Genomic DNA, 18,025 nt, shown 5'->3' on the forward strand with positions numbered 1-18,025 from the left:
GAGAGTGAGTAACGGGATGCAGTGCAAGTTTCCCCTTGTAAAAATGAAGAAATTTAACAATTACATGTGATTCTATACATCTGAGGCTCTAAATTCAGATTCGTAAATATAAAAAGGTTGGAGATCAAAAATAGAAATAGTTAAAACAACCACTTTCAAGAGCTTTTTCTTCATTAGAAACGTTGTTGAACTTAATTCATAAGAGGTTTATCTGTCCCTATGGACACAGCAGCACAATATACATCTTTGAACAAAAATATAACTCATAACCACAGACTTTATCCAACTAAAAAACTAAACTGTCTGACGCGACAGAGGCAAAGATGGCCTGCACACAACCAAGTGTATAAGTATTTAAATATTATAAGTATTATTTTTTTTGGACAAGGGATTTGCCTGATTTTGAGGCTAGTGTATGGGTGTAGTAAGTACTACAACTAGTGTTTTACGCTTAATTTAGTAACTTAAGAAGATAATTAATTCTCAGTAATTATCTATGTATACATAATTTTAGTAGAACCTACAGTTACACAATTACTCATGTACTGTTCCGAATATGATAATATTATAACACTAACATCTCTACATTTCAATGAAGCTAATTATGTTTTCTTTTCTATCAACAATTCTCCCAAAAATCAAAATAGCAATGGAAACAATGGAAGCCATTGGAGTTTATTGGTGTATAGTAAAATTGATAATACATTTCGTCACTATGACAGTGTATATAGTTTAAATGAAAAATATGCTAAACTTTTATCAAAAAATGTGAAAATGGATGCTTCCTTCAAATCAGTTGAAACATCCCAACAAAAACAAAACTTTGAATGTGGTTTACACGTTATAGTTAATGCGAAACTAATAATAAATCAAATTGTAAATGATAAGTATGTTCATATGAAAATACAAAAAAACTCTTTACCCCAATCCCCAAAAAATAACACCCACTTTGAAATCAAAGAAATAAAAGATTGTAAAAATCTTGACAAACGCAAAATATTCCCAGGAGAAGAAAGTACATCCAGTCCAGTCCCAAAAAAAACCAATCAATTTCATAAAATTAACAAACCTATGATAAAAGTAAGATCAAAATCTACAAAAGTGATAAACCAAACTTCATTCAAAAACAGATTTTCAATACTTGGAACAGATGAAGTAGAAATTACTAGCACAAATATAACAAATATTAATGAAAATACAAATAATGTAAATAATCTTAATAAAAACTCAACTCCTATAACCAATGAAACTGAATCACATAAAAAATCAAAAAAAGGAAAACATTTCAGTGCAGTATTAAAAGATAAAACCAAATTCTTACCAGATTGTCAAGCTAAAATCTATAATATTAAAACGAAACAGTGTTTTTTTATTTCACGATTCTGAATCAACCACTCAACGGATTTTCATTATTTTTGTGTTGAAAGAAAGATAGTTTTGAGAACTAGGGAATGTCGAAGCCATAATTTTAGTTTAGGGTCCCAGTTATTTAGAAATTAAGTTTTAATTTTTGAAAAGTCTAGCAGCCGACGCTAAGATTCTAAACTAGCTTTTGGTGTATTATAATTTGTTTAACATAACAGCTGTAAACATTCAGCGTTTGTAACACAAATTCAGCATTTGGATAAAATTAAAAGACATACTAAGGGTTGACTTATTTATACTATGTGTAATGCTAATCATTGATACGTTCAATCCTTCGATAAGAGGATGACAGATTTTTTAAATATACTAGGATGTTCAAAGGATTTTTTAAATAAAAATCTTTGCAATCTTCGGTTTGTTTTAGTGCAACATAATTTTCTTTTAACTAACAGCTGGTTAAATATAAAAATGCTCTGTAGAACTATGAGGTTATTTTATTTACTCTGATTTGTCATTGATTTTCAGGAAATAAGTAAGATTAGTAGACCACCGAGAAAAGTAACACCATCGATGTATACAAGTCGAGGCTCTGTACACGAGTCTTAAAAAAGGATATGCAAATTATTATACTGCTCAACTTTTTTAGAAAAGGGTAGGAAAATCCATTTTTTACACGTTTTAATTCATCTTGGTTTGTTTACAATCAATGTTTTCGAATGATTAAACTTTGTTTGGATTAGGCCCGGAAATATTGATGTCATAAAGAAGGAAATCAAGAATCCTCAGAAATACAATTTTAAATTACCACCACAACCCAGATGGGTTTTATCCAAAGATATACAGATATGAATGACATAGATTGAGCACAACGTCATCATTGACTTAGGATACTGCAATTAGACTAACCATCCTTTTATGAAATCTAAAAAGTTGTTTGGCGTGTGTTTAGTTGTGGTTACGTTTGGAGGTGCTGAATATTTTATAGTTTAAATAAATGAATATGGGGAATTACGGTGTACATTGATTCAATTAGGGTGGTTAATTATTAAGGATATTAGAACTGATAACGGAATTTATAATAAACATAGACAATTAATTACGTCACTAGCTTTACTAGCGTGTTTTACGTTTTAAATTCCTTCAACATGTGACCAGTTCTTTTGTTCAAATGAATATTATTTTATTTTTACTCAGCTGTTTACCAAAACAAACTATATGTTATTGTTTTTACTTTTCTTTGTTTACACTTATTTATTTAGCAATTGATGCAGTGAAATTGATATAAAGGATATGTGTGGACGATTCGTTTAATGATGTCAGGACATCAACGTTATAATTATGTGTACAGTACTGTGAATTTTATTGGATGTTTTCGTTTTATTTTAGGGAGTTTCTATTCAGACCTACTGGAAATTGTGTATAGTATGAGTAATTGTATTGTGTTGATATTGATTATGGAAGAGGCAGGTATGCGATGGAATTGGAAGGTGATATCGTTGACTAGGCCTATACACTTTCTCAATTGATAATTACTCTTTCTACTGTAGGCTGCTATAAAATTTGTCTTTATACGTGTAAGCTAGCTGTTCTGATTTATCACAGTTTTAACTGACTACTCCCGTACGTAGGACGGGCTAACACCTCGTTACTAATAACATACCAAACCACAATGAAGACGAAACGGAAAATAATGTTGATGTATTGACCTCTTCTACTAGTATGTTAAAAAACAAAAAGATTGAAAACATAGAAACTAACAATACTCTCAAAGAGAAAACGAAATTGAATTCTACCTCATTGATAAAAAATAAAATAAGAATTTTATCAGACAGTCATGGAAGAAGCATAAGAAACTTGCTAAACAAAAATATTAAACATGACGAATTATTTGAAGTTTATAGTTCTGTAACACCAAATGGAAAAATGGTCCAAATTTTAAGTACTGAAAATAGTTTTGAATATAATAAAAAAAGTATGGATAAAAATGATTTTATGATAATTATGTGTGGAACAAATGACATTTGTTTAGAATTAAATATTGATGAATTTTTCAAAAACATTGAAGAAAGAATAAGAAGATTATCTTACACAAATGTTTGTATTATTGGCCTACCTTGGAGATACGATTCACCAATGCTGAACAAAAAAATATCAACAATAAATGAAAAGCTATATGAATTGACTATTTTACATGAACATACAAATTTCATAAGTTGTTCACATATCTCACGCTCCTTTTACACAAACCACGGACTCCACTTCAATAGAAAGGGTAAATTAGAGCTTACCAAATTAATAACCAATTATATCTATAACAATAAATTTGAATCAGTTATCAAACAAATTCCTGTTAGAATAACCGAAAGAAATAATTTTTTAGAGAAATGCCAAAACAAAAGACACATAGTTTAACAAATATCAGCATTAAAAACCAAGTTGTACAGACAAATTCTAGTAATCTTAAAGTTATGCATCAAAATATTAATGGTTTATTAGGAAAAATTGACATTCTTGAAATTGTTTTACAAGAAGAACTTCCTGATATACTCATTCTCACTGAACATCACTTAAAAGAACATGAGATAACTTTATTGTTATTAAATGGATATATCTATGCATCATCGTATTGCCGAGGTAACGTAAAAAAAGGTGGAGTATGTATATTTGTTAAAGAAACCATCAAATTTATAGAACTAAATGTTAAATGTTACTGCATTGAAACTGAATGTGAACTCACAGCAATTAAAATACTAAATGCACAAAATTCCTTAACAATAATTGGTGTTTATAGACCTCCAACAAATAACTTTGATATATTTTTTAGACAATTTAACAACTGTTTACAAGACATAAATAACTTAAAGCATAATACACTGATTGCTGGAGATTTCAATATAGACTACTGTTCAAGTAAAAGTGAAAAAAAAGAACTTTCTTATATCATGTCAAGCTTTGGATTAATCGATACCATATTATCATACACTCGTGAATTCAAAAATTCAAAATCAAGGATCGACAATATATTTACAAATATTGAACTAAAAAATGTAAACGCCTATGTAATTATCACAGCTATCTCAGACCACCATGGTCAAATAGCTATAATAAAAGATTCTAATTACAACTCTGTTCCACTACCCATTTATAAATACCAAAGAATCTTATCAGAAAAAAATGTATTACAATTCAAAAACAAATTAAAAAATGAAAATTGGCTGCCAGTCTTTACATTTGGAAATACATTGGATGAAAAATATGAATCATTCAACTCAATTTTATCAAATCATTTTACAAATTCATTTCCTCTAAAGAAAATTAATCTATGTCATTCAATGAATAAAATTAAATTAAACATCAAGAACAAAGTAGTTAATTCCAAGAACCCCATGAGAGAATTATGGAAAACTGTTAATGAAAATAGAAAAAAGACCAAATCAAAATTACAAACCAATTATGAAATCAGAAATTCAAATGGAAACAAGCTTACTGATCCAGATTTGATTGCTGAAGAATTCAATAAATTTTTCATAAATATTGGACAAGTAAACAATGTTAACAAATCATCTCTTGAAACTACATACAATTATAATTCTATATTTTTACGCAATACAAATGAAGAAGAGGTTATAAAAACTATTAACGATATGAAATCCTCTACCTCTTATGGCTTTGATGACATCTCTTCTAAAATTTTAAAATTTTGCTCTTCAGAACTATCTACTCCTGTGACGTATTTAATAAATCAGTCCATAACTAGTGGTAAGTTTCCACACTTGTTAAAAATTGCCAAAGTTATACCAATTTTTAAAGCTGGTGATTCTCAAAATACCAGCAATTACAGACCAATATCTATCCTTTCTTCATTCAGTAAAATATTTGAAAAAATAATTCTGAATAGACTTTTATCATTTCTAGAAAAAAATAAAATATTATCAAAAAATCAATTTGGATTTCAAAAGAAAATATCAACCACAAACGCTATATTTGAAGTAATTAAATACATTACCTTTCATCTTGATGGAAATAATAATGTGATGGCACTATTTCTGGATTTAAAAAAAGCCTTCGATATGGTATGTCATAAAAAACTTTTAGAAAAATTAAACAATATAGGAATAAGAGGAATTGCACTACAATGGTTTGAATCTTACCTTAGTAACAGGCAACAGTCAGTCCAAATTCCATTTATTGATAATAACAATAATGTAAAATATTATAGTTCAGAAAAACTTGAAACAAAATCAGGTGTCCCACAAGGTTCTGTACTAGGTCCAATTTTATTCATAATATACATAAATGATGTGACATATTCAAGAAAATTATCTGAAGTAATATTATTTGCTGATGACACCACCTTATTGACATCCAGCCAATATAGAGAAGAATTGGAAATTAAATGTTATGAAGAAGCAAATGAACTAGCACAATGCTTCATGGAAAACCATTTAGAAATTAATGTAAATAAAACAAAATTTGTGGAATTTTCAATCAGAGATAAAATTAAAAAAGATTTCAACTTAAATATTTTAATTGATGAACAACATATAGATGAAGTAAAAACAATCAAATTCCTAGGACTAATTATAGACCAAAATTTAAATTTCAACTCGCATATTGAACACTTATGTAAAAAACTTTCCCAAATTATTTTTATACTAAGAAGAGTGTCTATGTTCTGTAGTGAAGACGCATTACTCGCTGTATATCATTCGCTAATTATTTCCAATATTAGATATGCAATACCTATATGGGGTTCAACTTCATCAAAAACCAAACAAATATTTAAATTGCAAAAGTCTGCATTAAGAATTATTTTCAAATTAAAACCACGCCAATCCTGTAAAAAATTATTTAAAAATTACCAATTTATGACCTTTTACTCAATTTATATTTATGAAACATTACTATTTTTAAAGAACAATTTTGAGAATTTCTTGAAAAATGATAAATTATGTGAGAAGAATTATGATTTGAGAAAATTACAAACATTTTCTTCTACTTTCCACCAAACAAAATTTTATGAAAAACATGTTTATTACAACGGAAGAAAATTATTTAATAAATTACCAACTATTATTCAAAACTTAAAATTAAAAGAATACAAAAGAAAATTAAAACAAATCCTTACTGAAAATCCAATTTACTCTATTGAAGACTTCAACAAAAAATGCATAAAAATTTAAAGAGTTTTATTTAATACCATACCTAATTGTACTGTCGATACAATCTATATTGTCAAGACAATAAAGTATTTATTTATTTATTTATTACACAGTTGTAAGTCTGTTTTCTCAGTCATTACTGGACCGATCTACAAGATTTATGTCTCAAATTAAAGGGGATAGTGTGTAGATTTGCCAAACTTCCTTAGAAATTACGTTTTTTCTAAGGGCTACGACCTACAGCACTTCAAAGGTCGAGTCAATACAATTCTTATTGAAGAATATAATACACAGTTTATAAATTCGTCAGCTGTGTAAAGTTTGTCAGACATTTTATAACCTCACTTTCAGTATTGTTATGTATCTAGAAATAAGTCCATATGTTTTATTTATAACATCTGTCAGATGACTGTTTGTATTATTATATTTTGTTTACTTTTTAGTTTAGTCTGATTTGTGAGTTCAATAAATTTGGTTTTGTTAATTATGTTTCAATATACTAAACTAGCGACGAGGATAATTGGATAATGGATCTCAATAAGCCTGATCGTTTTGACCCCCATACGAATCCTGCAAGTGTCGCACAGCGTTGGGGTACGTGGATTAAGCAATTTGAGAGGTATGCTTTAGCTGCAGACATTACCAATGATGTAAGGAAAACTGCACTACTACTTAATCTAGCTGGTGAGGATGTGGCTTACATTTTTGACAGCTTACCACAACCTAATGAAATAACATACAACAATGTGAAAAAGTTATTAACTGACTATTTCGCTCCTACCAAAAATGTCCTTTTTGAAATACTTAATTTTAGGAAGTGTCGTCAAGCAGAAGCAGAATCGTTTAACTCTTTCTATTCTCGGCTAAGAACATTAGCTGTGAACTGTGAATTTAAAGACTTGGATAGGGAATTAATTATGCAAATTTTAATTGGATGTAGGAGTGATGAGTTAAGAAATAAAATCTTGAAAGAACCTACTATTAAACTTCAGGATGTTGTTATTGCAGCTAAGTAAAATGAATTATTACAAACTCAAAGTAAGGAACTTTCTTTTAGTAGCTCAAGTTTTGCTAATGCACATAAAATTGACCATTCAAACAGGAAATTTGTATTTAAGAACAATCCAGCTCACTCTGACACGCCTAATGTTTGTCTTGGTTGTGGACTAAGACATTTTAGAAGGGATTGTCCCCATCTTCAGACTATTTGTAATATTTGCAAGAAAATCGGGCATCTAGTACGAGTTTGTAAAGGAGTGAGACCACGCCCCAAAGAATATTTCAACCAAAAACACGGATCAAAGGGACAACGGGCTCATGAAGTTTTGTCAGAGGAAACCAATTGTGAACAAGAAGAAACGTTTCCACCTCAATCAAGTAACGAAACAACTCAGTACGTCCAGGAAGTTAATTGCTCTAAAGTTCCGGAACTGTGTACAACTGTCAACATTAATAATCACAAAATTCTAATGGAAGTTGATACTGGTGCAGGTGTTTCTATCATAGGATGGGAACTATGGAATAAAATTTATCATAAAAACTGTAAACTGCAACCTTCTCCCTGGAAACTCAAGGATTACAGTGGTAGACCTGTAAGTGTTTTAGGTCATCAGACTAATGTTTAAATGTGAAATACGGTAAGTTCAATGGATTCCTTCCGTTAGTCATAACTGAAGGTAATAGAAATAGTTTATTGGGGCGTAACTGGCTAAAAAGTCTTAATATTGAAGTAAACGGGGTACTTTCACTAAACTGCCATGAACCTGATGTTCTAAGTAAAGCCCAGCTGGATGTTCAACATCTGAAAAGTGAATTTTGTGATGTATTTTCAAATTCTTTAGGGTGTTATAAAGGGCCTCCAATCAAACTGAAAATTGACCAGAATTATAACCCAATACACTTAAGAGCGCGCCCTTTACCTTATGCATTGCAGGCCCCAGTAGAAGAAGAGCTGAATAAGTTAGTTAATCAGGGAGTGTTAGAACCTGTTCAGGTATCGGATTGGGCCACGCCAATAGTTGTTTCAGTAAAAAGCAATGGTAAAATATGTATTTGCGGTGATTATAAGGCAACGTTAAACAAAGCTATCCAAGATCATCTGTACCCTATTCCACCAATCTCTCAGCTCTTAGCCAAATTAAACCAAGGGAAATATTTTGCTAAGTTAGATTTAGCCCAAGCTTATCAACAATTGGTTGTTGACGAGAAGTCGGCGCTAGCTCAGACACTAATCACACACAAGGGTGCTTTTAAAACAAAAAGACTACAATTCGGTATTAGCTCAGCTCCATCTATATTTCAACATTTTATTGAGGGTTTGCTTTAGGGCTTAGACAATGTAATCCCTTACTTTGATGATATTTTGGTTAAAGCAGGAACAATACATGAATTGATTACCACATTAAGACAAGTATTCACTCATTTTAGAGATGCAGGAATCATACTCCAAAGCGAAAAGTGTTCATTGTTATCTACATCAATGGACTTCTTGGGATTTGTTGTGAGCTCTGACGGAATTCGTCCTAACCCGGACAAAGTCAAATCCATCCAAGATGCTCCTGAGCCGACTAACAAGGAACAACTGCAGGCATTTTTAGGGTTACTCAATTTCTATCACTGTTTCTTATCCAACAAAGCCAATGTTGCAGAACCTTTACATCGCTTATTGGATAAAAATGTTAAATGGCGGTGGGAGGAAAAACATAAACTTGCTTTCAATGCTTCAAAGAAGCTCCTTTCTTCCGATAGTATACTGGCTCATTAAAATCCCTCCAGCCATTTTATACTAACTTGTGACGCATCTCCTTATGGCATTGGTTGTGTGCTTAGTCAGGTTCGAGGGGAAAAGGAAGTTCCAATTGCGTTTTATTCCAGGACAATGAGTCAGTCAGAACGAAGATATGCTCAAGTAGATAGGGAAGCACTTACCGTCATTGGAGGGATTAGGAAATTTCACAATTACTTATATGGGAGGCATTTTGAAATTAGAACAGATCATAAGCCACTTCTGGGTCTTTTCACTGTGGATAAACAAACACCAAACACACTATCACTTCGAATGATTCGCTGGAGTATCCTTTTGAATGGATATGACTTTGATCTTGTATACAAACCGGGGATTTCTATTCCAAATGCTGATGGTTTGAGTCGTCTTCCATGTTCCTCCAATGCTTTTGATCAAGCAAGAGATAAATGAAGTCTTGAATGATGTGTTATACATTGAATCCGATGAGGTTAAACCAATTACTGCTAATATAATAGCAAAAGAAACAGAAGAGGATCCACTTCTATCAAAAGTAATCTTATGGACTCAACGTGGCTGGTCAACTCATAACTCAGATTTCAACCTGACGCCTTTCATTTCTTGTCAAAACTCAATTTCTTAATACAAACAATGTTTACTTTGGGGAACTAGGGTGATCATTCCATCTACTCTCAGGCAACAAGCTCTGAAGCTTCTACACATTGGACATGAGGGCATTGTTCAAACAAAGGCGTTGGCCCGAAGCTATTTCTGGTGGCCAAAACTTGATCAAGACATTGAAAACATGGTGAATTCTGAATTCTTGTCAATCATGTCAACAAAGTCGTCACAACCCTCCAAGAGCAACGGTTCTTCCTTGGGAGAAAACAAAACAACCCTGGTCTCGTCTCCACATAGATTTCGCTGGGCCTTTCCAAAACGAGTTGTTTTTGATTGTTGTTGATTCTTTCAGTAAATGGTTAGAAGTAGTTTTGGTGCCTTCTACAGATTCAAGATCAACTATAAAGGTTCTCAGAAGCCTTTTTGCAACACATGGTGTTCCAGACACAATAGTATCTGACAACGGGTCGGCTTTCACTTCACAAGAATTTTGATCGTTTAATGAAAGCAATGGCATCCGCCACGTCGCGGTTGCACCATACCATCCATCATTGAATGGTCAGGCAGAAAGGATGGTCCAAACGACAAAAAATTCTTTGCGACAAATACTTCAAGGAGATTGGCAAAAAAGATTGGCTCAGTTCCTAATATCATCTCATATAACGCCAAATTGTTCAACTAATATGTCACCGAGTGAACTGCTGTTTGGAAGGCGTATTAGAACCATCTTAGACAGAGTCCACCCAGATTATTCTTCAAATGACAAAGAAGACAAATCTTTGATAAAGCGCTCTCTCTGATCACGATTACCAACAGTCACCTCAGAGGAAATTTAAAGAAAATGATTCCGTATTTGCAAGAAGCTACAATCAAAGAGGACCAAGGTGGATTCCTGCTAAAGTCACTAGAATAACCGGGATGCGGAGCTACCATTTGACAACAAAAGAAGGCATTGAAATACGACGTCATATCGACCAATTGAGACCTCGCTCAGAAATATCAAAAGCATCTCCTAACTTACACTTGGATAATCCTGAATCTCCAGTAAACCCACCATTCCACCCAATATTCCAGAATCCTATTCAGATGAGAACACCAGAAGCACATCATATCATTCCAGTTCAACCACCATCAATGGTCCGCAATCCTATTATGATGAGAGTACCAGACGTACAACCAATGCGACCATCAGTGATGCAACAATCTCGTAATTCCTTTAGTAGTATAGAAGGATCAATTAACCCTCATCAAGAAGATGCTGGTTTCAACGTTTCTGATTTAACTCAAGACTCCACTAGCATGAGCACGAGTCCACGACCTGTTCGGTCAAGTGTCTCTAGATCAAACTCCCAAAACACTTCAATGAGCATGAGTCCTCGACCTGTTCGGATCCGTCGAACACCGACATATCTCAAAGACTACCTGACGGGGGAGGAGTGTTATGTATCAAGAAATAAGTCCATATGTTTTATTTATAACATCTGTCAGATGACTTTTTATATTATTATGTTTTGTTTCCTTTTTAGTTTAGTCTTATTTGTGAGTTCAATAAATTGGGTTTTGTAAATTATGTTTCAATATACTAAAAGTATGTAACTATTAATCTAGGAGTTTCTGTTTATAAACACTCAATTTTGATCAAGGAAAAGTGTATTTGTTAAGTTTTTATACCACAATGTTTTATTTATAAATGTATTTGAACATTATTTGAAGGTTTTGGTGTAAATTTTGTATTTTTGGAATGTTTTAGTTTTCTTGCGAAGTGATCTGAAGGAAAGTGGCAATTGAGTCTAAGTTTGGGTATGGAATGTGAAATAATATCCAAAGAAGGGAACGGAAACTTATTTTTTGATCAATATAATTTATTCTCTATAACTTACCCACCAGAACAATCATAGGGAAATCCACTTTGCACGTTGTACAGATAATTGCTAATGAGTGGGAAACATACAAACATTTTATTGTAAGTGATTCATCTTACTCAAAATCAGTGTTTGAAGTTAAGCAGTACCAAATTTTACCTTTTCGAGATGGCGAGTACACTGGGATACATGGATCTACAATTTATCAGTGAACTATATCCTAACTATTTTTTTTTCGAGTACACATGGAAGTTGCTTAAGAAACTGTGACTTACGATTTTGGTTTTGGCGAAGAAGTATGTTACTTGATCTTGATGTTTAATGGCAATGTTGACTGAGGTCATTATAGCGTTATAAAACTTTATCATTAACCCCAGGGTATGAAAAGTACTAAAAGAAAAAGAAAAGGTAATCATTAACCGGGCGTAAAGAGACATACAGAACGAAAAAACACGTAGAGAACCATCAAACTAAAAAGGTAATAAGCAGTGATGGTGTTAAATGTGCTCTGGAAGTCCCTATAAAAAAACACCAACTCTTTTGAATTAGGGTCGTTAAATTGGATTTGTCACTACTGCAAATCTATGAATTTCGAGTCAGAACAAACAGGGACACAAATATATTCTCCTTATGTTGTCACAAGGGGAAGGTAAAATGAGCTCCTTATCAAAATTTTGAGTTTATGGAAAATCTTATCAACAGGACTACAGCGACTATAAAAAAAGTATTAAGGGCCAAAAGAAACAAAAAAACTATTTGAATAATATAATATCATACAAATCTGCGTTTGAAATGGCGAGTTCTAAGTCACGCATGAATCAACATCTTTCTGGTAGTGGTAGTCTATATAATTTTAAGATTCGGGACGCCTTTTACCATCGGATTGGACCGTTAATACCCTCTAACATTTAACAAAGTATGCTCTTTATAATACGACGTAAACACAGCTGTTACTCACAGAATGGGTCAAAGATTCCTGATATGCGACCCACTGCTGATGCGAGATTTACATGTAACTGACTATCTTTAATCTATACATCAAATGTAATGAAAAAAAACAACAAATATAAGAATATACTTGAACAAATTATCTCCATAGCATATGTATATGCTTAGTAGGTTATCAGCATTGCACAGTTCATATACTATTTTTTTTTTTTTTTTTTTATGAAACTCAAATTTATCAGTTACTGGACAAAGAGCAACATGGCTTTCAAAAAGGAAAATCTATAGTAACAGCTGGTATAGAATTTATAAAGTCTATAATAAATGCAATTGATAAAGGGAAGAAGGTTGTAGTAATATTCTTAGACCTCAGTAAAGCCTTTGACAGTGTGTCGCACAATAAATTTATTAAGGTTTTAAATGAACTTGGAGTCTGTGATAAAGAACTTAAATGGTTTGAATCCTATATTAAAAATAGACCCAGTTTGTTGAAGTGGATGACATCATAGAACATTATAAAATAAACTATATAGAAAAAATTCAATCACAGCACCGGACACTACGATATGGAGTCCCCCAGGGATCGATCCTGGGCCCTCTACTCTTTCTTTGTTATATTAGAGGTTTGCCTGGGACTATTCTTGGGAGTGACGGATCCATGTGTCTGTATGCTGATGATTCTAATATCCTGCTAAATGGAAATTCTAATTCTGAAATTGAAACATCTTCTTCAAAAAATCTTCAAGTAACTCATGAATTTTTAAAAGAAAAAAATCATCTAATAAATGCAAATAAATCTAACTTCATATCTTTTTCAACCAAACAATCAACAACAAAATTTGAGGCAAAAATTTGTATAAACAATGACAGCATTGAGCAAGTTGAACAGACTAAATTTCTTGGATTAATTATCGACAAAAATCTTACGTGGGACAAACACGTTAAACCTGTTGTTAAAAAATTGACTTCTGGTGTATGTGCTTTGAGACAGATGTCTCAGATCTGCAGCAAAGACACTTTGAGGATAATATACTTTTCATTATTGCATAGTCACATATCTTATGGAATATCTATTTATGGAGCAACATCAAAGGCCAATTTGGATTCTATCCTTATCAAACAAAAGAGGGCTATTCGTCTAATGCTAATGATGAAACTGCAAAAAAAGGATTCAGCTAAGAGACATTTTAAGGAATTACAAATCCTAACAGTATATAGTCTGTATATTTATGAAACATCCGTCTATGCAAAACAAATTCAATTGTCATCCACTTCTAGCAATACTGATGACTATAACACTAGGTTTAAAATTAACTTACCACAACATAGATTGGAATTTTTCAAAAAGAAAACTTATTATTCTGGTTTAGGTTTTTTGCAACACCTGCCGGCTCATATAAAGAAAGAAGACAATTTGAATACATTTAAAAGAACACTAAACGACTTTTTAATCAAATTTCCATTTTATTCCATAGAAGAATTTCAAAAAAATAAAAATTAGTAGTTACATCATTTGAATTCCATAGCAAGATTAGGGGAACAATTTAAATTTTCACCATGATTAGTAATACATTTATTTTTATTTTTTATTTTTATTTTTTATTTTTATTTAAGCCCAGAAAATGGATGTATGTTTTTTATTTTATTAACTGCTCGTCATTGTAATTGAATCAATGTTAACTTATATTTTTGTTTAAATATTCAGTTAGAAATGCTTCACTTTTTAAAGATTATTATCAATCAATTTATTTTTTTCCCTACAGTTAATCTTAGTAATATACTTTAATACGTTAAGCACTTTGTAATATGTAGTTATACGTATTCATAGCCTATTTGACTCTATTCAATACATGTTATTTTATGTATAGTGAATGAAGAATGATTTGATATATAAAACATTCATTTGGTTAAACTAATATATCGGTTTGATTAACATAAAATAGTTTATACAGGCAAACTATCAGTTATATTTCATGTAAGAAATTAAGCAGCCCTTAAAATAAAATACAAAGATAAACAGTATTTGTTAATTATTATGTCTTTTTTTGCTGACAATATTCCCGTGGCAGAGCATAGGGTTAACTAGTTACTTTAAATATACAAAATGCTGGTTCAAGTAAATAAAAAAGACCCAAACAACAAAAAAGTCTAAAAATTAAAAAGATCAAAATGTTGTTATTAGGGCTAACATGAAAATTATCAAAAGGTTACACGACAATAAGGTGACAACATTCAAGCAGATAAAGAAAAATACCCGGAAAAGTCCTAAGATAGGTGTATTTTCCTGGCCTTCGCGTGGCAAATCTTGTAACCTGGAGATGACACACTACAATGTATAAACAAACAGATAAATAGTGAGAACGCCCTTTTTAAGTCACAAAGACAAAAAGATTGCATCTAAATGTCCATGAGCTGTGAGAAAAACATTTTGATATTGGCTTCCTGGATTGGCCGGATAAACAGAGGACCGGTAAAACCAAGGCCGGATATCAGGTGTTCTACTGTAATACTTACTAGGTTTAATAATCGCTGATCATAATATGTATTAATCTTACATATTTATACAGCTAATATCACCTAACCTCACACCCCAATGCAATATTACTTTGAAACTCTAGTATCCAAATTATGTTGGGTCAAACATAAAGTTATATTAATGTTATTAAGAAAACGGCTTTGATGTGGAATTTGGATATCATTACAGTGTATCTGCTCCAATTAATTGAGTTACCTAACTGAAAGACAAATTCCAAACTCCAGTGATTTTAAGTTAGCGAATTGGGAAATTTGTTAAGGCAGCATAAGTTAATGAGATAGCTTTTACATAAATACAAGTTAAAATACCTCCAATAATTCAGATCTGCTTTTGAAGTATTGATTCATATGTTTATAATCACAATACATCCATATGCCACTATCATCTTCCCTGCTTCTCACCACATCACTGAGTGAGGCAGACACAGTTCCACAGTAGCCCTCCCATTGAGGCACCTGCAAGTTAGCACTTGGTTATGCTCTTGAGTTTACTTATCAGCGGTTCCAAACTAAGGGTCCTGTGAGAAAAATGTGAAAAAATGTTTTTTTATTAAGATCCGAAAATCAGGCAATTTTTCACAACCTGAACAGTAGAGTGAGCATCAGAATAGTACATTTACCAAGCAGTTAGCAAGGAGCAGGACAGTACATTCAGAGCCCTATTTTCAGTATATTGACAATTCAACGTGATTAACATGATAACCTGTTTTAGCTTTAAAATAGGTATATTCAAATACCAAATGTATGGGAAATGGATATTTCCGACTTTTGCAAAGACGGAGTCACATTGCTGCTAGGAAAAGGGTGGCTCAAGTAAAACAGAAAAAATTGAGGAATTTTTCAAAAAGTAAATATTTTACTGTTTAAGTACTTATTTAATCTCTGTTTTTGCTTAATTTATGATAAAATCTACTGTATTAGCGAATTTCCCATATAGGGAATAAGCTATTACCGTAGGTCTCATGGTAAGACCTAGACCCAGGACCGATTTACTTTTTCGTTTTGAGGTCCCCAGAGACCAAAAGCACCATCCGTTCAAATTCATATATATATATATATATATGTGTCCGTTAGCGCGATAACTCGAGCAAAAATGATCCGATTTTGATGAAATTTGGTACAAACGTGTAAACCTACGTTTATTTGAACGAGTTCGCGAACCAGCATAATCGGATCATGGGAACAGGGGTTTATGGGGGTCTCAACCATTTTGTAGAGCTTAAAAAAAGAAATAATTTAGTATATTGAAGCGCTGTTGTATGCCTAACGGTCACGGAGAAAATAAAAAAAAGTGTAATTTAAAATTCCCATGTTATTCTTATGGAGAAAATGAAAACTGTTGTAGTTTACTTGTTTATGGATATATATTGATAAAATTTGGCAAATTTATTTATTTCATCCTATACTATTGACATATGGTCAAAAATCACTTTTTACCTTCCCCGTAGCAGCAAACCTAAGCACTTGTTAAATCTAATGTTATTTAAATTGGGAATAAATATGTCTTATTTATGGAAATATTTTAGTAAAAATGTAATCAGACAAGTTGAAATTCGCTTAGTCTGCAGGTTTGCTGCGGCGGGGGTATTTTTTATATTATGGTGAATTAAATATTATTTCAATTTTAAAATTAGAGTTTCGTTTAATCAATACACATTACAACAAATAACTCTTTGTTAGTGGGAATAGCTTTTATTACTACAGGCTGGGAATTGATCAAAGTGGCATGTGCTTTAGTCAGCCATTGCCATTTATTATGATGCTTTGATGTTGACATGATTGAGCCAATTGCTCAGGTTGAACTCAATAAAGCATATTTATATGCTTTTCAAACTAGAAAGATCCACCTTGTTTTTTTTTTATGCAATGTGGTGGTTTAGGATTATTTGAATAATACTGTTAACAGTACTGTACTACAGTAGACCCCCTCTTAACCGACCCTAATGGGACCGGACCTAGGTCGGATAACTCAAAAGGTCGGTTAAAACGGGCAATCCCTAAAATCATAACGTAATGAAGTGCTATTCATTTGGAATTATATAATCATTATTTTTAAGTCATACTTGCATTATTTATAAAATAAACTACTCTTATCTCCTTTTTTGTATTGATAGAAAAGTCACAAATAAACACAAAACACGGTTAAGTCAAATGGGCCTCCTTTCAGTGGAATATATTATAGTACTAGGCAAGAGTCAATACAAATTCCTATTTTAATAACTTTAGTACTGTAATGTATTAATTGATGCTTTCAAAATCCATCGTAATACAGTACAGGACCTTTTGTAGAAATTAAAGATACAAGCAACCATTTTGTTACAAGACAGGATGTTTATTTATAGCCTCTCACTGGAGGCTCGAGTCACAAAAACTATCTTGACCTTGGACCTTGGAATTGTTAACCCCCTTCCCTGCCCTCCCTACAAGTTGCGCTGTTTGTTTACTCCGGCGACACACTTAACGATGTTATAAATTTGCCGCACAGATAACAAATTAGATCAGATGTGCTCGCACTACGAACAATGATGAAAAACTGACAATATGCTATATTTTTTGTGATCAATACAAAATAACTCATTCTTAGTCATATCCTGTGTAGATAAGCATATGGTTCAGTTATCATCGCCCAGCGTGGGAGCGGAAATGCCGAGATTCCTAGAAAGCGGCGGTTAAACCAAACTGCTCTCAAAGCAAGGTCGGTTAAAACAAATTGTATTATTTTACGATCGAAGGCGGATAATCCGATTATCGGTTAATACGAGGTCGGTTAAGAGGGGGTCTACTGTATATTT

At 32.2% G+C, this 18,025-nt stretch overlaps 1 protein-coding gene across 4 annotated transcripts in view; it reads right to left on the bottom strand.

The window, feature by feature from the left end:
* LOC128985676 (HSPB1-associated protein 1) overlaps nt 1–18,025 on the bottom strand; it is a 74,825-nt gene that overhangs the window by 39,143 nt on the left and 17,657 nt on the right. For 3 of the 4 annotated variants that reach the window (XM_054405443.1, XM_054405444.1, XM_054405445.1), the window contains exon 3: nt 15,543–15,689. The exons of the other annotated variant lie outside the window; for it this stretch is intronic. In XM_054405443.1, coding sequence (XP_054261418.1) covers nt 15,543–15,689 — 147 coding nt within the window. The remainder of the gene's footprint in view (nt 1–15,542; nt 15,690–18,025) is intronic. 4 annotated transcript variants of the gene reach the window in all.

The sequence above is a fragment of the Macrosteles quadrilineatus genome, unplaced genomic scaffold (assembly GCF_028750875.1).
Source record: "Macrosteles quadrilineatus isolate MER2022 unplaced genomic scaffold, UCM_ALF_1.0 Scaffold_2__2_contigs__length_208266976, whole genome shotgun sequence".
Classification (NCBI taxonomy): domain Eukaryota; kingdom Metazoa; phylum Arthropoda; class Insecta; order Hemiptera; family Cicadellidae; genus Macrosteles; species Macrosteles quadrilineatus.